The 22,467-nt window shown below is 39.2% G+C and overlaps 2 protein-coding genes across 3 annotated transcripts in view; one reads left to right on the top strand and one right to left on the bottom strand.

Moving 5' to 3' along the window:
- Nucleotides 1-1,581: 1,581 nt before the first annotated feature.
- Nucleotides 1,582-6,890, top strand: LOC135218787 (gastric triacylglycerol lipase-like). The gene is made up of 5 exons (XM_064255240.1): nucleotides 1,582-2,058; nucleotides 2,339-2,491; nucleotides 2,646-2,730; nucleotides 4,087-4,229; nucleotides 6,511-6,890. The coding sequence occupies exons 1-5, from the start codon at nucleotides 1,756-1,758 to the stop codon at nucleotides 6,673-6,675; spliced, it is 849 nt and encodes a 282-aa protein (XP_064111310.1). The 5' UTR covers nucleotides 1,582-1,755; the 3' UTR covers nucleotides 6,676-6,890.
- A 7,540-nt stretch (nucleotides 6,891-14,430) lies between these two features.
- The window catches only part of LOC135218774 (protein FAM185A-like), a 31,575-nt gene continuing 23,538 nt past the window's right edge, over nucleotides 14,431-22,467 (bottom strand). Inside the window, exons 5-8 of one of the 2 annotated variants that reach the window (XM_064255230.1) lie at nucleotides 20,071-20,251; nucleotides 19,155-19,287; nucleotides 16,837-16,955; nucleotides 14,431-16,189 (exon numbers count right to left, since the gene is read on the bottom strand). In XM_064255230.1, the coding sequence (XP_064111300.1) occupies nucleotides 16,176-16,189; nucleotides 16,837-16,955; nucleotides 19,155-19,287; nucleotides 20,071-20,251 (447 nt within the window). In that variant the 3' untranslated portion in view covers nucleotides 14,431-16,175. Of the gene's footprint in view, nucleotides 16,956-19,154; nucleotides 19,288-20,070; nucleotides 20,252-22,467 lie in introns of both variants that reach the window. The other variant, XM_064255227.1, reaches the window with a different exon arrangement.

Here is a 22,467-nt window from a genome sequence, read left to right as displayed (position 1 = left end):
GAAGGATCCGCTTAAATTTTCGATACTATTAGTAAGTCAGGCCAAAGAAAACGTACGCAGTACTTCATTGAAGGGTATAGATGAATCAAGTTACTATACATACTCGTATAAGTACTACCATCTTCTACGATAGTGTCCATCTTTGAGAAAGCAATAGTTACCTGTAAAATGACAGTCCATGAAGATGTTGTGACGTTTTAATCAAATGGGCAAAGGTGTGAATTTTCACATTTTTTCATAAGTTAGGTAGCTCTGGTTTCTCAGTTATTACGAGTAGACATTTCCAGGTCGCAGCTATAGAGTTTTGGATTACTGGCGTACTGTCAAAGTGGACCTTTTGTGGAGACTTAGTTGAGGTGAATATAGAATTCAGGCCAAAGTTCAAGCAGTGGGACCTATGCGGTCATTCAGCGCTGGAACGGAAATTGACAGTTGAAGGTTTGAAAGGTGCAACAGGAAGAAAACTTTAAAGCAGTTGCACTATGAATCAATTGTTAGGAGCAGTTGAAAAGTAAGATGGAAAGAGAATATGGAAGGAGGTACAGTAAAACGAATTAAAGGGTGGGGCTGCAGCCAGGGGCCAAAGGCATGCTGCAAAGAACCCTAAGTAATGCCTACAGTGCACCGCATGAGGTGCACTGACAGCACTACTCCCAATAGGGTGTTAAGACTTAGATTTTGTTGTATTCTTTTGTGTTCTGCTGATGCAAAGTACTTGAAGCTTGGCCAGTGAAAATAATCTAAGATAAAATAATCAAACAAAAATAGCTGAGAGCTTAATTTTAGCCACGGTAAATTATCACTGATACAAAAACTGTAAGAAATGATTGCCATATCATAACATCTACTTTTAAAATAGTTCTTCGAAGAATGATCATAATGACGAGTGTGAGTAGATGAAGCCGTTGCAAGGTGCAGATAAGCTCTTCGTTTTAAAAATTGGCATTACAATTAGGTTTTGTGAGCACCAAAATAAGGTGAGGGTTTTACAGGCAGTGTTCAGGGAAGATTGTACCGGAATAAGAAGCCTAAGGGGGTTGGAGTGGGATGGGGGGAAGCGGGTGCATAGGGCAGTCCATTAGATCAATACTCCTAGGGACTAATAAGAGCACAAATACATTTTAATAGTATGGTTCTGCTTTGTGATCCTCCACATCATTATACGACCTCCAAGCCTTGGACTCTCACAGACACAGCATTCTTCACAACAGGCTCCGCCATGCTGGCATCTCAGGCCCTCTTGGGAACTGTAATGACTTAGTTAGCAGTACTACATTTATGGTACTTAGCACTCTAATGTGGAAAACATAAACTCGCCCTCACAAAGCTTAGCAAAGATGTGCACCGAGTGAGACCCAGGTATAGACAACCCTTTCCTGTTTCAACTGTGAACTGGCTGATGGTTACTTAGGTCAGTTCAACTCGGTGTCACCCGTGTAGGGTTTTTCTGGATAAAGTTAGCTAAGTATGTATAGTATAATCTAAAGTGCAACTTTGGTGTGGTTGGTGTAGCTGATTTTAGCACAGTTTCTCTTTCCTAGTATGTATTGAATAGATCCCCACTGCAATCAAAATATTTTTAAAGGCTAATCATTCCACCACCATAGTGACCATGCATTCAGAATTGGTGTTTTTGATTACCCATAATTTTTCATTGACTGATATATGATAGTGTATTTCTGGTAGGTCAACATCTTTAATTTTGGTAACCAAGGTATAGAGTAAAAGAAAATTGAAAAGTGTGCTGCAGTGGTAATGAATGAAACGTATTATATGAATAAAAGTTGTTGTAAACTAAATTTTCCTCATTGCAGTTTTGATGAAATGGCAAAATATGATTTGCCCGCCATGCTGGATTTTGTCCTTGAAAAAACTGGTGTGGAGAAGCTACACTATGTTGGCCATTCAATGGGGACAACAGTATTCTTTGCTCTTATGAGCTCACAACCTGAATACCAAGAGAGAATTGCATCGATGGTTGCCCTGGCTCCGGTAGCAACAGTGACAAGCATCAGTTCACCTATCAAATATTTAGCACCAGTGGTTAATGATATACAGGTAAGTTTCCTCTAAGATGCTGTTGTATTAATGAAAATTAGCAAAGGACTGAGAGTATTAAAGGGGGCCTGGTGAATATAAGTTAATTTGATACAATTATGGAATGACATTATTTCTTTATGGGAGCATGAATTCCAGGAACAGGTGTGAATAAATTTAGACTTAATTTGTAAGTTTTTTGGTTTGATAGATAGGTAACATTACAGATATCTTTCAGCGGTGTGTGAAATATTAAAAATAATGATTGCTTCTGTATATTTAATAACTCGATGTTTTTCAGTTTGTCCTGAGATTATTTGGAAATGATGAGGAGTTCATGACAAATCCTTTACTCATTTCTTTGTGGGACCCTTACAAGGCATGCAGTAATCAAGCATTATGTGAAAATCTTCAGTTCTTGATAACTGGATTTGATCCCTCAAGAGCTGATCAGGTACTAAACGATTGTTGCCTATTGTGATTACTGATGGCATAATATTCAAATATATCATGGCTCATTTAAATGACAAGGAGGCAGTTTCCTATAAAATGTTGGATTAGTAATTATAATTTCAAGTAATTCCTGGTAATGTTTACCTTTTCCCCAGACCATGGTTCCCATTATCCTGACCCATAACCCTGCTGGATCTTCCACTCAAACACTCTTCCACTTTGCCCAAGGAATTTCTTCAGGTAGGTTAGTCCTCTTGAATCAAATTGTAAGATGCAGAAAATGTAGCAATCAGGTCTAACCTTTCACAAATGAGTTGTCAAAACTGAAACTAGACATGGTTGAAGAAATTGAATAGCTAGGTGGGGCAGGACCTCAATAAAAAAAAAAGTTAATGTGCATGGGACTGAGAAAATGTAACAAAAACCATAAGGATCACCTCTAGCATATTATACAAGACACACTGTAGGTAATACTTCCCAAAGGAAGTAATTTAAAGCAATATAATCTTGTGCTCTTGAAGTATGTAAAATGTATAGAGATTTTTTAATTTTGGGTCCATTTTCACCCCACTGTTCCTCCTCAGCAGTTCCGTACTTGCCAGCAAAAACAACTTTTCTTAATTATAGATATTTTTCAGATTAAATTCCATTGTCACATATCAGTAATCCACCTGTTAGAAATGAATCCCTGCGAGTATGAAGCGATGTTCAGGTTAGCATTTTGTCAGCTGAGTTTTCTATAATTGGCTGATCTTCCTTACGTGGTAATTTTACCTTTATGATATACTTGCCATGAATTTTAAAGTTGTTAAGTTTGACTTAATGAATTTCAAGTTTAGCAGTGATTAGTAAAAAGGTTCCTTCCATTATTTTTGGTCAGTAATGGCTCAGAATAGGACCCTGTAATTTCCTGTCTCCTAAAGTTCCAAAACCCTTAACCCAGAAGGCTTCAAGTATACCCTGGTGTATCAGAGGCCACCTTTTATGTTAATTAGGCTAGATAGGTCTTGGCCAGCAAAATTCCTGAAACAGTTGCATCGTCATCCACAAACCTCATGTTTATATGGTTAAAAACCTAAGATTTCTGTCTTCGTTCCATTTTGCTTGACTAATAAAGACCATCCAGTTATTAATTATATGTTTATTAACACTTTAATTGCTTGTGAAAATAATAGTACGTAGTGTCTTTGATAATGCTGTCCAAAGTGTTCACTTCGACACCACAGGATGAGAAATAGCAATGGATAAACTTTGGCATATTTTCATTATTTTTGTTCTCTAGAATATTTAAATTTTTTTTTTTTTTTTAGCCTTTTTGGCTCTAACACTAGTAGAATTGGTCTATGTATTCAGTATAAAACAATTACCTTGAAATAATTCTAGTGGGTGGCTATATACTCCATTAAGTGAGCAGTACTGACAAGTGAAGGATGTTTTTCTTTAGTCTGAATATTTTTTAGATATACATGGGATGAAATCTCGGTGGATCTTACTTATGTAATCTCAGTGGATCTTACTTAGTGTAGATAACAGCTATTGTACCAATGGTTATCTTTAGCCAACGTTCAATTAGAATAATTTGTTTATTTCTTTCAGGTCGATTTCAACAATTTGACCATGGAAGATTAGAGAATATGAAAGTGTATGGACAACCAACACCGCCAGAATATGATGTTGCAAAGATAAAAATCCCCATCACATTATTTTGGGCTAATAATGATTGGCTTACTAGTCAAAAGGTATGTATGTGAGACTTTTATGCAAAATTGAAATATTTTTTAATGAAATAGTTCTTCATACAATGAACATACCTCTTATTTTGCTGATAAAAAGTTCTTATTCTGTTCAGTTAAAAGATACAAAGAAAACTTGGGTACAGGAATCAGACTGTCTTTGAAGAGTTAAAGTCTCTTGCCTAGTCAGACTCGTAGATGAAGATTTGTGGTGTCTTGTCTAGTTTGACTCTAGATGTTGCTGAAAAGGGCAAAGATGTTGCTTTATGTAAGAGAGGTAGGGATACTAAATTGATCCATATTTCCTGTACAAAACATGTCCAAGGAAATCATCTCTCCTATCTTAACTAGTTTTTCAACATGGTGAAGGTAATCTCTTGCAGGACCTCCTCAGTCTGTAACTTCCATTGCCAGGCTATATAAGTAATGGGAGTCAACCTGCCCCTGCTCATTCATATGATCAGGAAGCTGACATTCCCAGGTGATAAGGGACCCTATCTTTCGTATCTTTGTTAGCCAGACTGTTTGATGGATTCACAACCTCTTATGTGCCAAAATTCTCAAAATAATGCTGGTCAACTCAGAAGCAATACCTTAACCAAGGAGTGAATGAATCTCATATTTATTAATATGCATTTTTCCTAGATATGCAAACACAATTTCAAACCCACTATGCTTTGTCCCTGGTGCTGGAATAAAAAGTTAATACAGTTGGTGAGTGATGGGGAGCCTAAGGCCCTGTCCACGCTAGCGGGCAAACACTGTTCCCATAATTGGTTCCACTATACTGATCAACTGAGTATGGAGCCAGGACTATGCGATTGTCTGGTAACACTGCTTCAAAAGCGAGAGGAAATATAAACAGCTGGAAGTGCCTGACGTGCATGCCCGCTAGTGTGGACGGGCCTTTATATCCCTTGCCTGCCAGCTGCACATTAAATACCTGGTTAAATATCCAAACAACCTTTAGTGATGTATTCCTGCTGATTTCAGGGAATACGTATGTGTATTCCTGCTGATTTCAGGGAATACTGCTACATAAGACTTAGGGTTTGTATACATGGCAGTGACTATGAAATTGCTAGAGATTGTTATCATGGAACCAAAGTGTGGAGGCTTTGTTTCCCCTCTTTTCAAGGAGTTTTGAAACCTAAGCCAACTTTGATGGGGTGTTCTGTGGAATTACTGCCTTTTCTTCTCTTCAGTTCTTGGTTGAATTCTGATTTTATAGCAAAGTACTCCCGCAAATTTACAGACTACTATCTCTCTTGCCATTTTGGCAAGTCTATTCATCAATTATCTATTGAATCTTGAATGTGTGTTGTACATCCTCATCAGCCCTACTTTAGAAGCCTTGGTTGGATGCCTTGATTATAGATGTGTCTGAAGACAGTTACTTATTTCCCGCTTCTAAAGCGTGTCAGCGAGTTCCATACCCTTTCTGGCTTTTAAGTTTTATTCTAGTCACTTTGTCCTTGGTGTCTCTCTTGTTTGCTCCAGTGTGTGTGTTCTGTCTTTTAACAGAATAGTTCAGTCAAGTCATACCTCCATTGAACAGGATTCTTTCAGCCTTTTCTTCCTTTTTCCTGTGCACAAGTCGGAATTGTTTTGTGAAGACATTTCATTGCTTAGGATTAGTGCTTTAGAGATTAAAGCCCAGTCATCCTCCCTGGCTCTCTACCATTTTTGAAGCAGAGACTCATTGCTGTCGGATACTTTTGCTAGATTCTATTTTGATTTTTTGGGGAGGGTCATGAGCTTCCAGTTTGGAGGGAGGGATCAAGGTCATGTCTTCCCAATTTCATCTTTCATAATCTGACAGAGAGAGGTGTGTGTATCCTCAAGTACTAGCCTTGATGCCTCTTGTGCTTTGCATGTGTACTTTTTGGTTATTTTTTCTATTTTAATTTATTTGTGGAAGCACCCTTGATTTTGTGTTTATTGCAGGTTACACTGTCTTGAGGGAAATCATATGATTCTCTATTCGAGGGCTTCCATTTGTTCTGCCTAAATCAGAATTCAGGCTTTATGATTATTGTGTTCATGATGAATGTCTTAAAGTACAGTACAACACTTTTATACAAACCCATTGGTCACTATTTTTAATACCCTCCTCAATTCCTGTTACCTTTTATCTGAAGTGTGAGGGGGGGAAAGAAGAGAAATACCACTTTGTGATGTGATTGAATGGCTGGCAGTGAGTTTTCTTTTTTTCTAAATGTATTTGGTGCAGTTTGTTCAGTTTTAAATGGAGAAGGCTATTATAATTATATTTTCTTCCCAACAGGACATTCTCCACTTGGAAAACCAGCTGCCCCTTTTAAAAGGAAGTTATAAGGTATCTAATCCTATATTTAGCCACCTGGACTTCCTTTGGGCAACTGATGCAAAGCCCCTGGTCTATGAGAAGATTTTTGATGCTCTCAAGGACTTTGTGGATGACAGTGTATGAGGATACATGCTGCCATAAGTCTTTCCGCCAATATTCACATTTTGCCACCTTTTAATACTTCAACTAGTGATGGAAGAAACCGGTGTACCTTTTTTCACAAGGATCTTTGAGTAGAATTATTTGTATACTGTAACTAGGATGATACATTTTTACATTTGACATGTAAATATCGCATATGTCAAGAAATTGTTACAGTATATAAATGATGGCGTACTGTTGATCGAACTTTGATAGTTTTCTTTTATTTATTCTTTTGTTGATTGACAATACTCAGTTCTTTTAATTTTAAATTATATTTTAATTTTTTAGACTTTAAAGAATCAGCTGTAATTGTGTGTTTCTTATAAAGCTGTCGAGCATAATTTTAGGGTAAATTTTCAGTATTATACTTTGTAAAATAATTGTATTTTATTTTACGTTAAAATTCAACATATGTTTTTCTGCAAGAAATTGTTGTAAATATAAATTCTGTGCATGGAATGAATACCATAATTATAACAACACAATTTCATATTTAAACAATATAACTGGCACATACAGTACTAAAATATGTAAATATGTTAAGGTGTAAATACTGTAAAAATAAGTATACAGTGATATTTATATATGCAATATATGTAGCACAAGTATACATTCATCATTCAGTTTCATGTTTGTACATAAATTCACTTTACATTAAATAACTATAACCATTTTCTTCTGTTAAAATTTAAATAAAACCCAAAATTTTGCCAATACCATTACAATAATATAATTTTACAATGAGAAATTATTCCATAATTCATAACTTTAAATCTGTACCTGATTTTTAAGTAAGACATTTAACCATCTGATCAGTTATATAGTTCTTTAAGTCACTATTCTCCAACCATTGCAGTACTGTACAAGCCTAATGAAATGCATTCATTTGATCAAATGTCTATTTTTACAGTTTTCTTATGGATTCTGTATAATATAAATACACCACATCTAGACATTCTTTTACTTTACCTTGGGAGTTTTTTTAAAATGATATTGTTAAGATACAATAAAGTTTGCTCATACTTACCTGGCAGATATATATATAGCTGTATTCTCTGAAGTCCGACAGAATTTCTAAAAACTTACGACACACGTAGTGGGAGTAGGGTGGTTAGTACCCATTCCCGCCGCTGGGAGGCGGGTATCAGGAACCATTCCCATTTTCTATCAGATTTCTATCTCCACTGTCACCTGAGGGGAGGTGGGTGGGTACTTAAAATATATATATCTGCCAGGTAAGTATGAACAAACATTATTGTATCTTAACAATATCATTTTGTTCATGAAACTTACCTGTCAGATATATATATAGCTGAATCCCACCTTTGGCGGTGGGAGAGACAGAAAAGGATTTTAGGAAACATATAAATGTAGATGATTGACATCTTGGTTCCTTACCTGTTAGCATAGCTGACTTCGTGATTACTGTCACCCAAGCCTGCATCTGCTTCACTAGAGTTACCAACAAGGTAGAGACCTGTGTAGTTGGTGCGCTCTAGATGATCTGCCAACGGGGACGAGACCACAATGTGACTAGACCATGACCATACTCAAGAGGACAACGAGGCAAAACCACCCAATAAGTTAGCCTAACCAAATACTCCCTTATACAAAAGGCTAAAAGAAGGGAAGACCGCATTCGGCGGCCAACCCTACAACCATAAACATTACAAACATTAAAAACTCACCTACCTTTTTCTATGGGAAAGGATGAGTGCTACCTCCTGCCCCCAAGATAGTGTCTGCGGCGACGTATGGTCCAAGAGAGTAACAGTTCTCATATGTCGTTCTGACCTCCGTAAATAGTGTGAGGCGAACACCGAGTTACTTCTCCAAAAAGTGGCACTTAAAATATCTTTGAGAGCCATATTTTTCTGAAAGGCTATAGAAGTCGAAATAGCCCTTACTTCGTGAGCGTTAACTTTTAAAAGCTTAAAGTCACTGTCTTGACAATTAGAGTGTGCCTCCTTAATGGTGTTCCTTAAAAAGAATGCCAGTGCATTCTTGGACATGGGCATATTAGGTCTCTTGACCGAACACCATAAGTTCTCCGCAGAACCTCTCCACTCCTTTGTCCTACGAAGATATTCTCTAAGAGCCGTAACAGGACACAGGACTCTTTCTGGCTCTTGACCAATGATTTCTGCCATACCCTTGATTTCGAACGTCTTAGGCCAAGGATTGGAGGGTTCTCATTCTTAGCCAGGAATGACATACCCAAAGAGCAGACTGCATTATGCCCTTTGAAGCCGATGTGTTAACTAATCGCCTGTATCTTGCTAACCCTCTTCGCCGTCGCCAGAGCAGTTAGGAATACAGTCTTCTTCGTCAAATCTCGCAAAGAGGCAGAGTAGAGGTTCAAAGCGGCTTGACATTAAAAACGTTGAGAACCACGTCCAGATTCCACGAAGGCAACTTAGATATCGTACCTTGGTGGTCTCAAAAGATTTTAGTAGATCATGTAGGTCCTTGTTATTAGCAAGGTCAAGACCTCTATGTCGAAAAACTACAGATCAAGACACTTCTGTAGCCTTTAATGGTTGACACTGCAAGCTTCAAATCTCGTCTGAGATAAAGAAGGAAGTCGGCGATCTGGCTCACAGAGGTCATGGTAGAGGAAACTCCTTTCTTCCTACACCAGCTCCTAAAAGCTGCCCACTTCGACTGGTAAACCGCGATTGACGAAGGTCTTCTCGCGGTGGCGATAGCTTTAGCCACAGGTTTCGAAAAACCTCTCGCTCTGGCCAACTTCTGGATAGTCTGAACGCAGTCAGACTCAGAGCGGAGAGGTTTTTGTGGTACCTCTCGAAGTGGGGCTGTTTGAGTAGATCTCTCCTTGACGGAAGAGATCTCGGAAAATCCACCAGGTAGGACATCACCTCTGTGAACCAGATCGCTGCAGGCCAAAAGGGGGCGATTAACGTCAAACCTCGTTCCCCTCCCGAAGTCTGGTGGAACTTTCTCATCCACTTCTCCCAGAACTCTTGAAGGGTGGGGGGGAAATGCGTAGAAGGTCTAGGCCCCCGTCCAAGTCCCATAACAGGGCGTTCCACTGCTACTTGCCCCCCGGATCCCGAGAACTGGGGAGCAGTAAAGAGGAAGTCTCGCCGTCCTTGCGGTTGCAAAAACGTCCACTAAGGGCGTCCCCAAAGACTCCACAGCTCCTGGCATACGTCCTGATTGAGGGTCCACTCTGTCGGCAGCAACTGTCCTTGTCGACTGAGGAGATCCGCGGACGTTCTCGACTCCGGCAATGAACCTTGTCAAGATCATGATCTCTCTCGCCTTCGCCCAAAGCAGAATTTCTTTCGCTAGAGCGAACAGGGAGCGAGAGTGAGTTCCTCCTTGTTTCTTCAAGTATGCCAGGGCTGTGGTATTGTACGAGTTGACTTGAACTACTCGACGGGAGACTTTGTCCTGAAAGAACTGGAGCGCTAACTGAACAGCTGCCAGCTCCTTGAAGTTGATATGCCAGGCTACCTGTTCCCCTCTCCAGGTGCCTGAAACTTCCTCCCCCCCTAGTGTTGCTCCCCACCCCGTGGATGGACGCGTCGGAGAACAACACTAGGTCGGGGTTCCGAAGCTTGAGGGATATGCCCTCTGAGAGCTTTAACGAATCGAGCCACCATCTTAGATGGCTCTTTACCTCTTCTGAGGATGGTTAAGATCATATCGAGTTGTCCTTCTCTGTCCAATTCTCCGACAGGAAGAACTGAAGAGGTCGGAGGTGTAGCCTCCCCAGGGAAACAAACTTCTCCAGCGAGGAAATGGTCCCCAGCAGACTCATCCCATTCCCTCACCGAGCCTTGATAATCCCTCCCTAAGAAAGGCTGGACACTATCTCTATGCCTTTGTTGCTGACGTTCCTGGGACGGAAAAGCCCGAAAAGTATCTGAATCCATCTGAATCCCCACCAGATACACGATGGACTGTGTTGGGTCAGATGTGACTTTTCGAAGTTACACCAGAAGTTCCAGGACGCAGCTAAAGACAGAGTCGTTTTCAGGTCCTCCAGCACCGGGTTCTGCGAAGAAGCTCGTATGAGCCAGTCGTCCAGGTAGAGCGGAATCCTGATGTTTTGGAAAGATGGGAAGCCACCTCGCCACATTCTTCTTAAGATTGGTGAACACAAGTGGGGCCCATACTCAGACCGAAACAAAGAGCCCTGAACTGAAACACCTTTCCTTTCAGGACGAAACCGAAGGTAACTTCATTAGAATGGGGGTGTATCGGGGACGTGAAGTATGCGTCCTGAAGATCGAGTGATACCATCCAATCCCCCGGTCTTAAGGCCCCCAGAACTGACTGAGGTGTCTCCATCTTGAACTTTTGCTTTTCTATAAAGAGGTTCAGACGACTTACATCCAAGACTGGCCGCCACCCTCCCGATGTTTCGGAACAAGAAACAATCTGTTTGTAAAATCCTGGCGTAGCCAGGTCTAAGAACCTGTTCACTGCTCGTTTCTCGAGCATCTGCTCGAGCAGATCGAAAAGAATCCTTTGTTTTTCTTGAGGATACGACGGGGGACAAAGTCCCTGGGAGTGGGAACGTCAAGAGGGGGAGGCTGTTTACAAACGGAATCTTGTACCCCTTCTCTATGATATTGAGAGACCAGGTGTCTGCCTCTCTTTCTCTCCAGGCTCCTCCAAACAACTGAAGCCTGGCTCCTACCGGTGACTGAAGGAACGCATTCTCACTTCTTGCCCCTGGACTTAGCCGGGGCTCTACCTCTAGGAAGACCCCTTCCTCGGGGTAAAGATCTAGGCTGAAGATCCTCCACGAAAGGGCTTCTGCTTCCTAAAAGACTGGACTCTGAAGATGTGGAAGGGACTGCATGGGAACGTCTCGACGACTGTGCCAAAAGATCTTGAGTGGCTTTCTCCTGAAGACTTACTGCCAGATCCTTCACCAAAGCCTGAGGGAAGAGATGACTCGAGAAAGGCGCATACAAAAGTTCTGTCTTCTGTGCGGGAGAGACAGACTTAGCCGCAAAATTGCAATACAGCGATCTCTTCTTCAACACGCCTGCTGAAAAAATGAGATGCTAACTCCTCTGAGCCATCCCTGACGGCCTTGTCCATGCATGACAATACACTGGACAGCTCCCCCAAGCTGATCGAATCTGGCTTACGAGACTGGTTGTCTAACACTCGAGACACCAGTCTAAAAAGTTAAGACTTCTAAGGACCTAAACAGACCCTTCAACAGATGATCCAGTTCTGAAGTAGTCCACGGGCACCTTCGCTGAGGCTAAAAGAGCTCTTCTTGAGGCATCTACAACGCTGGTGAAATCTCCCTGTGCTGACGTCGGAACCTTCAAACCTAACTCCTCACCGGTTTCATACCACATCCCTGCCTTACCGCTAAGTCTAGACGGAGCAGGGCGAAAGTGGTGCTTCCTTTAGCTTCCTAGTCTCCATCCAGGCGTTAACTTTCCGGAAAGCCCTCTTGGTAGACGAAGACGTCTTCATCTTTACAAACCCTGGTGTCTTCTTAGCTTTCGACGACGAAAACTGCGATGGAGGAGAAGGAGGAGCAGAAGGAAGGAAGTATCTCCAAAAGAATCACGGAGCAGCCGAGCCAAAACTTGATAGTCTGAAGAAGACGACGTCGAGGGTTGTTCTTCGTCAACCTCCTCCGAAGAACAGCTCAATTCCCCTTCTTCCTTACCCAAGTTAAACTCAGAAGAAAGAGGCAGAAGACCTTTCACTCCAAGTCTCCTATCAGACCGATGACGAGAAGAAGAGGGTAACTTGAGTAGAATGCGAAGTAGAAGGAAGACGTGTAGCGTTAGCTAAAGACTCGGGAACAACGTCTGATCGAGAGCGAACTTCCGTATTCGCGTCCAAGAAGCTCTTACGACAATGTCTATTAGCGTCCATCGGAGCGTCCAACCTAGCGTCCCTCCGAGCGTCCAACGAAGTGTCCAAATCAGCGTCCAACTGAGCGTCCAACTGAGCGTCCAAAGAAGCGATGAGCGGAGCGTCTCTCCTAGCGTCCCTCGAAGCGTCTCTACGATCGTCCCGCGAAGAAACAGGAACTGACACTTGACGAGCGTCCCGATGAGCGTCAACACAAGCATGACGAAGCAGAGCAGGACGTACCAAATTCCGTCCGTCAGGAACCAAAACATCTTCATCAGAAACGTCGATGTCGGAACGCCGAGCGTCCTCACGTCGAGAAGAGAGGGCAGAATGAAGAAACCTCTCTCTCTCCTGACGTTTACCTCCACCTCTAGACGAACGCTGGGGAGAACGAAGCCTAGAAGATGAAATACCAGGAAACGGGGACGAAAGACGAGCAGGCGGAGAAGACTGTCTTGATCTCTTGATCGGAAGTCTGTCGTCCTTCTTACGACCAGAAACCGTTCCTTCTGCTTAAGTAAAGCATCCAGTTGCCGCTGCATTAGCAAGGATTATCTCCGTCTGCGAAGGTTCTTTACGAGGAGAAGAGCTATGCCTGTGAGAAGGTGAGGGGCGAGGGGATGCCTTCTTCCTTTCTCCCAGAACAGCCTTGGCTCTAGAGCGACTGGGGCGCTCTAAGGCGTTCCTCATCAGAAGACGACCTAGCCTTCTTCTGGGGCGGAAAGGACACGCTTTCCGGAGAAGAATGCCAATCAGTGAAGCATGACGTGAAGCGTCCTGATCTAGAAACGCCTTCTTCAAAGGTCGCGAATCCGAACTAGATTCCCACCCCTTGCGCGGGGGAGGACGCGTCGGAAGACGAGAACAATCCTTTTAGGATACGTGCTCGAGCACGCTCCTTAGCAGCCTGGGAAGCGTCAACAGGTACTGCTGAAGGGACGTCAGATCGAGGTGGGGGATCCCCGTAACCCTCCTTCGGCCTTCGACATGCCCTCAATCCCTGACGGGTCTGGGAGTCCGGCAGAGGTCCCCAGCCTAGAGGCGCTATAGGGCCGATCTGACGCCCCCTCCACTTCACTAGGGGCACTATCACTACACTTAGCACTTTGCCTGTTTCAAGGGCAAGAACCTTAGATTCCAGAGTTTTCAAGAATCTAAAATAAGCGAAAGGGCATTACCCTCCGCAGACACCACTTGAGGGCCCGAAGGAAACACTACGGGGTTAGGAGTCACAAAATCTAAAGAAGGGTTAGAAGGGGTTACATTAATACCCATGTGTGCTACCCGATTTACTCCTGGAGGAAGACCTCCTGATCCTATCACACTCTAATTTATTAACATAGGATTCATACGTCTTCCATTGTGCATCACTCAAACTTTCACACTCCGTGCAGCGAAAATCATACCTACACACTTGCCCCCTACAACCTTTACACACTGTGTGAGGATCAACCAAGGCTTTTGGTAGCCTCACCTTGCATTCATCTTTCATACACACTCTGGCACTAGCCGAACTAGAACCTGACATATTTAAGGAAAAAACCAAGCCAAATTAAAAAACAATCCAAAGTCACGTATGCCAAGCTATCGATCCAATAACAAAAAACCAAAAAGTCAAGAGGATACTCAAGCAAAGAAAGTTTTCCAAAATCCTGAGGCAAGAGGTGCTGTAAACAGTTGTTTACAACACCGGCGACAGAAGAAATCAGATAGAAATGGGAATGGTTCCTGATACCCCGCCCCCCTCCCAGCGGCAGGAATGGGTACTAACCACCCTACTCCCACTACGGGTGTCGTAAGTTTTTAGAAATTCTGTCGGACTTCAGAGAATACAGCTATATATATATCTGACAGGTAAGTTTCATGAACAAACTTTTTTACAGATTACATAACTCGTGAAATACATTTGATCACTAAAAGCACAATGAAATATAAATAAAAGCACTGAAAAATGTCCTGAAAGTCAAGAATCTGTAGCTCTACTCAAGGATGTAATCTTCTGGCACTGTTCAATTGCTATGGGACAGACAAAATAATGTTGAATAATGGCCCCATGAATGTCAACAGCAACATCTTGCTGCCCTTTGGTTACATCTTCCTTAGCCATAATTTTAATTACATGTTAATCTTTTTGAGGCTGTCGGACAATCACAGGCAGATGGAGTGTGGCTGCCAGCCTGACACTTTATTCGAGTAATTCATCCACCAAACTCCATTTTTCTAACTACTACATTTTGTCATTGATACCAAATCATTACGACTGATGTTAGCTGCTCACTACTGGCAATACTCATTGTCTGTGGAATACTATATAGTTAGTACATAATGTTGGCATGAGTTTCTCAGAGGACCCTAGCTCTTTCTACCAAAGAGAATAAAAATTTATATTCTTAAATATGAGGTGAAAACTGATATTACAAAATAAATATATAAAATACCATATATATGTCCGTTAAAATTTTAATAACTTAGGTCCCTGTCACATTGATTCAATGCCCACAGAATTAATTCAACAAATATCAATGCTTTCCCATGTAATCAATGCTCACAGCACCCATGTGTAAGGAAAAGTTTACACCCATGTGTAAGGAAAAGTTTACACCCATTTTCTGGACACTACTTAAAAGACTATTTGATAATAGTTCTTGTCAGTTTCTTTCTTAAAACAATTTTTCATAAAAAAATACAAAATTAGTCACATTGCATAAATTTCCATGATCACCCGCAACAGCCACTTCAACAGTAAATTATCACTTACAACAATAAAAACCGTTATCCAGATGCATAAGAAAAACCACCCAACATATGTGCATGTTAAGGGTTGGCAGAACAGTACCTTCTGCTTGGAACTGAACAAGAGGGAACAAAACAGCAGTCAAGCTCCTCCCCGGTTTTACAACAAAATGTCACATACCATGCTTGTACAAGAAAATATACAAAGATCAGCATGAAAACAAGCCAACCACAGAAAGTCTTGGGGTTGTCAGCATTCAAAATGAAAGAAGCACATATTTGAAACTAAAGTGGTGCTAATTCCATAGCTGCAAACTCTAAAAATAAATAATACATTGCAAATTCATCCACACATTGCAAGTTCATAGGATTACAATTTATTTCATGAAAGAGAAGTGTTCCCGATTCCATAGCTGCAAACTCTACTGAGATAAATCTATACATTACAGGTTCATGAGGATCTGCAACTTGTGAAAATAGCCTTAATTCATTTTGTTTTCCTGGACATATTCTTCAGAGCACTCTTTGGTGAAAAAAAGAAATGAGCTACCCACCAAAACCAAATGCTTTGGAGCATAGACCCTTGGAAAACTGGAAAGCTAGGACTTTCATGTGTGCTGTATATTGTAGTATATAGAAATCATAGGTACTGAACTTAATCATCAGTGACAACATTACAAACTGATTTGAATTACCTACAATTATATGAAAACCCATACTAAAATGTTGTCAACTGCTGTTAGTAATTTTATAAACTAGATTATAATGCCACTATTGACATAGAGATTCATAGCGACTTGCCTTGTTCTTGACTAGTTCCTCATTCGAGAGCCAAGTTGGACAAGACTGAAGGGAATGGATCAAACACAAATGGCAGAAAGTTATGTACCCGAGGCTGAAAGTAATGTTCCAAATAGCTTTTAATACCATAGTTGGTGCAATTCACTTTGCACTAGGTGGTATCACACATTTAATTACAATACTTTGAAGAAAAGTAAAAGATCATCTGTACTAGAAGTTTTTGTTGTAAATAGTACCTTTACCAAAAGAAAGCATTTTCAAAATATGACTAGTTTCTATGAAAACATTATGATAGAGTAGCAGCATCACCCTGAAAGAAATGCTACACTTTGGTAATTAGTACAAGATTTATCATCTTTGAGTCCTTATGAAAGCTATACAGTATGTACTTTGAAATATGTTTTCAACCAAATAACCAGGCTGAAAAAATTATGAAATATCTATTATAACATACATTAAACAGAATAAAGACAACTCTTCAAACCCCTCTCTAAAAAGAAAATAACTATATACAACACGATTAATTATACATTCACAAAATAAATAACAAATGCCTTACATTTTGCCCATGTTTAAGCTATACCTAGGCCATGTAACAGCTGTACACTGACTACTGTACACCAAATTTCAAATACTCTCACTGCTAATCACTACAGGCTGATTTTATACCCAAACCTGAAAACCAATCCTGAATTTTCAAGTATGCTACACCTTTAAGAACAGTAGCTATCAGAGTATTACCTTCTGGATCTTCGTTTCTTTTTATGGTGAAAGTCTGTTTTGTATCGGCGCACAAAGAACCCTTGGTCAACACTTCATCTGCTATCTCCAGTGATGGTGCAGTTACTTCCAGATTATGCCTGTAATTATCAGAAATATTTTTTACATAATGTTTGGCTAAACTATATATGGATAAAACATCTTTACATATACATAAAAATAGTTGTAACAAATTTATAATAATAATAATATTGTGTACATATAACACACTTTTTACACAGATGCAATAACATTTTTCACATGCTTTTGGAGGATTTAAAATGTTAAGCAGCCTATACAATCCAACGTGAAAACAAGAAAATGACAAAATCTAATCTAAATCATAAGACAATGTTTTTTACAATAAAAGTTATTCATAAACAGCAGAATGTATCCGGGCACATGAAGTGAAGTGTTTCATGAAATATCCCAATGAATCTGCCCAACCCACTTTTCATTCTTTTGTGCCAATCTCAAATCTGGAGGGTATTATAGAATTAGGAATTTAATGGGTAAGATAAAATTGTTTAATGGAGAAACTTTTTGTTTGCTTACGGAACCCACTACCATAAATAACTTGACCACCAACTTAGGGTGGAGGACCGCGCATCACATAAGGTCAGAAAAAGTAGGTTTAATGTGAGAACATTTTGTTGCTACAAGCAAACCCACTAACCATAATAACTTGAACCACCACTTAGGAGGGAGGACAAAGCAATCACATAAGGTCAAGAAAAGGAGGATGTGGATGACGTAGCTGCCAGAAATCAAGTTCCCCCCAAAAATGTTGGGAGTTGGGGAAAAAAAAAAAAAAAAAAAAAAAAAAAAAAAAAAAAAAAAAAAAAAAAAAAAAAAAAAAAAAAAAAAAAAAAAAAAAAAAAAAAAATGAAAAAAAAAAAAAAAAAAAAAAAAAAAAAAAAAAAAAAAAAAAAAAAAAAAAAAACTGGGAAGGAAGAGTTTCTATAAGCAATGGGTCACAATGGCATAGCCTTAGGATCGCTAAACTTGGATCCTCAGGCCCCTGGGGTCTGTAATATGAGGCAAGACATAATCATCTGCAGTTAAAATAATTTGTATGGATAATAGCTGATGTTCTGTAAAATTAAAGCTAATGCTATAAAGGACTGTAATAATGTGTAAATAAATGTAGTACAGTATATATGATGTAATGGTTTACTTGGAATGGAAATTTATGGCAGAAGTTGTATATTCAGCAATTGGAGAGTAGAAAGAGTTGGCAAAGAAGTGTAGCAGTTGTGATGATAGCTTCATATCTTACTCTGTAAAATATTGCGAGAAAAAAAAAAATTTGTTCAAATTAAAATGTATGGAATAGTCATTGTTTTGATGCAAAGGTTCAAGCCTTATCAGACCCTTTAAGCCATCTGTTTCAATTTAAAATTTTTTTTGCAATTTGGAACTGAAAACTCAAGTATACCTTACCAAAAGAACCATAATTGCCATTTATGCATCATTTGATCTTATATATCATTTTATTCATGAAATTTTGTTCTCAAAACATGATGTCAACATATCTTTTGTGACAGCCAATAGAATTTTTGGCAGATTAAACAAGTGTATGTTCAATGTGTGAGTTAAGTTTGTAGATTACACAAGTACTAAGCAAGGCTTACTATAACTGCCACTGATTTGGTAGATTCCACTGATATTGCACACAAAATTTAAGTTACTTTCGACTAATCAGTAATTAACAGCCAATTACAGTTTCATGCAAAATACTGGCATTAACAACAGCGAGTGCTGACATACACAACCAATCTAGATACTACAGCTGTTTACTGGTCGTTGTTACAATAACTACTGCACATTAACTAAGTGATGTGTTATAATGTCTACCTGTTAAAATCTTGTTAATTCTCAATGGGTTTTTTATGTGTAAAAACAAAATTAAATATTCATCCTTCACACAATGAAGGTCTTTGAGAATACAACTAAATTTAAGTTTGAGAAAAAGATATAAATATACGTATATAAGGAATTGTTTTAGTTGTGAGATATCTATAAAACACTGGAGTGCAGGCTGTAATATATGGTCACTTATCAGAAAGTCAGACTGCCAAAACATCTTTGGAGATGCAACTTAACCAATTTTAATATGCACTACTTTATTATTAATTTTTGTACAGTACTCCAATGGCTTTTTAATAATTGTGCCGACTGGTGTAATGTTGTCAACTTTTTTTTTTTCCCTTTATTTAAAAAAAAAAAAAAGTGTAAAGTTGAAATGCCATAAAATGAAAGGATGGAAATGGAGGTAAAATATTAATGTAGTATGTTACCTTGGGTCCTCCAGGATGGAAATGCTCATATTGCCTTCGTTTACATGAAGAGTGGAATTACTTGTGACTTCGGTAACCTGCACATTCATGTTGCCTTTGCCGACAAATCCAGCTATCTGGCCATGAAGCCCACCTGAAAAGGAATAAGGATGGGCATATGAAATGTAGACCAAAGGCCAAGCACTGGGACCCATGAGGTCATTCAGTGCTGAAAATGTTAACAATTGTTAGGAGAGGGTGAAGAGTAAGATGGTAGAAAGTGAATAGGAATGAGGCGTGGTAACGGGAATAAAAGGGGTTGCAGTTCAGGGCCAAAGGGACACTGCAAAGAACATTAAGTAATTCCTACAGAGCACAGGTGAAGTGCACTGACAATACTACCCCGTATGAGATCTCACCAGAAAATTTAAAAACCAACTGATCATATGTCTGAAATAATTTTCTTAAGAGTATCCTTTGTGACTAAAACTCAAAATTCATATCAAATTCATAAAGAATTAAGAGAAAAATAACCTCTATGCTCCATAAGTACAACCCTTCGAATTTACTTAGAAACGGTGCTTAGCGTTCAAACATAGGAATCGTGTTCCTCTCCTAATTTAGAAACAGTGCTTGGTGGGCATGCATAGGATAGGAACAGAGTTCCTCTCCTAACTTAGATGTAGTGCTTGATATGCAAGCTTAGGATAGGAATACGTTCCTCGGCTAATGAAGAAGCTCTTGGTTGATTGGAGGGATACTCAAGTTGATAACAGACTGACTACTGAGGATTGCATCAACTGCTAACACCAAGCCATTCAAAAATTTACTGTATTTTGAAAGAAAATTGCGAAGTTTGTTTTTCTTGCATAGAAGTAACTTTTTAACAAATGAATCTCACAGAATAAAATGAAAAAACTTGAAAAAATTTACTCACTTATAGAAACATTGCCTTTCCTTAACACCAGATCAGTACATCCATGAAGATTCTTAAGACAAATATTACCACGGTGTGCAGTGATTTCCCCTTGTGTTATATATGAAGAATCAATAGTCGTTTCGAGTTCCTCTGCATCTATGGACATAGCCATTCCCTGAAGTCTCTTAGCAGTAATACTCTGGATGTAAATGAAATCATGAAATACAATTAAAGACATTCAATATCAATTATGGTGCTTCAGCATTTTGAAATCTGAAACTGAACTTATAAATTACTTTTAAAAAATAAGAAAAACTATTATAAATATGGAATTACCAAAGAAATTACTGACAATAAAGCTATCAGCAAATAAAAATAAAACAGGGAAAGACTTAACTTGTGTACGTCCTCAAGAAAATTTTTTATTCTAACTAAAGAGCTGCTAACAGAAAATGGGATTTGCAAGAAGAGTGTAATGTCAGATTTAAATAGCACTGCCCCTCATAAAATAAAATACCACAACTGATTATAACACATCTAATACTAAAAACAGCAGTAAGGGCAGTAAAGGTAAGAGTTGGCAAATAATTTCTGAAGTTGGGACAGCCATAAGTTAGCTCTCTGATTTACACTGCTGTTTATGCCAATTTTTACTGTACTGTAACATTTATAACTTATTTTTTCTTTCCCTTTTTACATAAGCTTCTATTCTGTGCAGTCTTGCTCCGTATATTAATAGCCTTTTGGGTTTCTATTGCATGAACCATCATTATCAACAATTTTAGATCAAGTTTTCCCTTTATGGAGTTAAGCATAAATTAACTTTTCAGTCTCATCTACCTTGTTCCATATGAATTTTTACAATATTTGGGTAGCAATAATATATTACTGTAATAACTGACAAAGACTAACCTAACCCTTGAAAATGGGGGAAGGAAAGATTGGGTTTAATCCTAAGGATGTGATACACACCCCTTTTGAAAAAAAAGATTATGGAAACTAGGGTCACCAGAACCAAGGGTGAGCTTAAGATGATTACCAATCAGTCAGGGATAAAGTTAAGATGTGGGAGGTCCCTGGATGGTGATGGAAAAGACCACTGAAAAGAAAAGGATCTCTCTCTCTCACTCCAAAACAATAGTGACTAAATTCAGAGCTTTATATAAAAAACAAAACTAGTTTCTTCATACAAACCTGTCATCCATGTATTTAGCTAACACTTGTGTTACTCTTCAAACTACACACCATTCATGAATAACAATTTGAATAGGATCATCAGCTGACTGGCTGGCAGCTTAGTGTATGCCCACTTTAAGACTTGGGTCCCAGTTGGGTATTAAGCTCAGCTGCTTGTTTATAATGGAGATATGGCTGAAAGCTCAGTGGACATGAGAAGAGCAAACTCTCAATATTTGTAATGGTTCTGTTTGTTTCTCCAGGAACCCACCACTCATATACTGTCACATATGCAATTGCAGGAGGAAGACTTGCGCCCCTCAAGGAAAAAACTGAATCGTTAATTAGAAAGCATCCGATTTAAGAGCTCATGGGGTTGGTAGAAAACAGCCTAATGACCTGACAGACAAGTTGAACCTGTAGAACTTGGAATGCTGTGCATGCAGTAAAACAATAAGTCTGCAACTGTATTTCATGGAGAAAGAGTAACTAGTATGTAGAATATGACTGTACATGCCCAAGGTAGTAGATGCCTATCCTGACAGTTTCCAAATCAAAGGCTACCAAACTTGACAACAAAGAGAACATTAGCAAACAAAAGAATGACCATGTAAGACATGTCCTGTGATGGTAAAGAAAATAAGCACTTCATTATTCAGTCTAGCCTACTCGAGTTCTGCTGAACCAGATAGTCTGGTTGCAGGCCCAAAGACCTATAGTACGTATAGTTCAATACTTGAATTACCACTCAGAACTTTGGGGTCAACTTACATGGTTGTATCAACAATAGTACTTGTTGATTATTCTGTATAAGAATGCAGAGCTGTAATTAATATATAATACACACCAACTTTATATAGATATATAGGCAATTTAAGGTAGACAAACTGAAAGGTAAGAATAATGTAAAAGCAGCAAAAAGCCTTAGGAAACTAATATTTCCACTGAGTCAAATGCACAATGAAACTAAAAGGTCTTGCATGGTATTAGGGCATTAAGTAAAATAAATCACATATAGTTTGCTCATTGTATGGACATATTTAATGTGTTTATATGCAAAAACAAATGGAGCCTATGATATTTTTCTTCCAGACATTTAGGAAAAATAATTTGGTCTTATATAAAAAAAAAGAAACTCACATTATAGACAAAATTACCATCAAACTAGATTACCAAGGAATGCCACGCTGCTTTGTAGCTTCTGTAATCTAAAAAATGTACATTGTATTTATAATACTC

The sequence above is a fragment of the Macrobrachium nipponense genome, chromosome 19, assembly GCF_015104395.2.
Source record: "Macrobrachium nipponense isolate FS-2020 chromosome 19, ASM1510439v2, whole genome shotgun sequence".
Taxonomy (NCBI): Eukaryota; Metazoa; Arthropoda; class Malacostraca; order Decapoda; family Palaemonidae; genus Macrobrachium; species Macrobrachium nipponense.
This window is presented reverse-complemented; position numbering and strand designations above follow the sequence as displayed.

Excerpts from the sequence above, each read along its gene's own strand:
- LOC135218787 (XM_064255240.1), top strand. The coding sequence starts at position 1,756 with ATGAATGAAACGTATTATATGAATAAAAGTTGTTGTAAACTAAATTTT. Across the intron at positions 2,059-2,338 it reads CAGTGGTTAATGATATACAG|TTTGTCCTGAGATTATTTGG; the intron begins GTAAGTTTCCTC and ends GATGTTTTTCAG. Across the intron at positions 2,731-4,086 it reads TGCCCAAGGAATTTCTTCAG|GTCGATTTCAACAATTTGAC; the intron begins GTAGGTTAGTCC and ends TATTTCTTTCAG.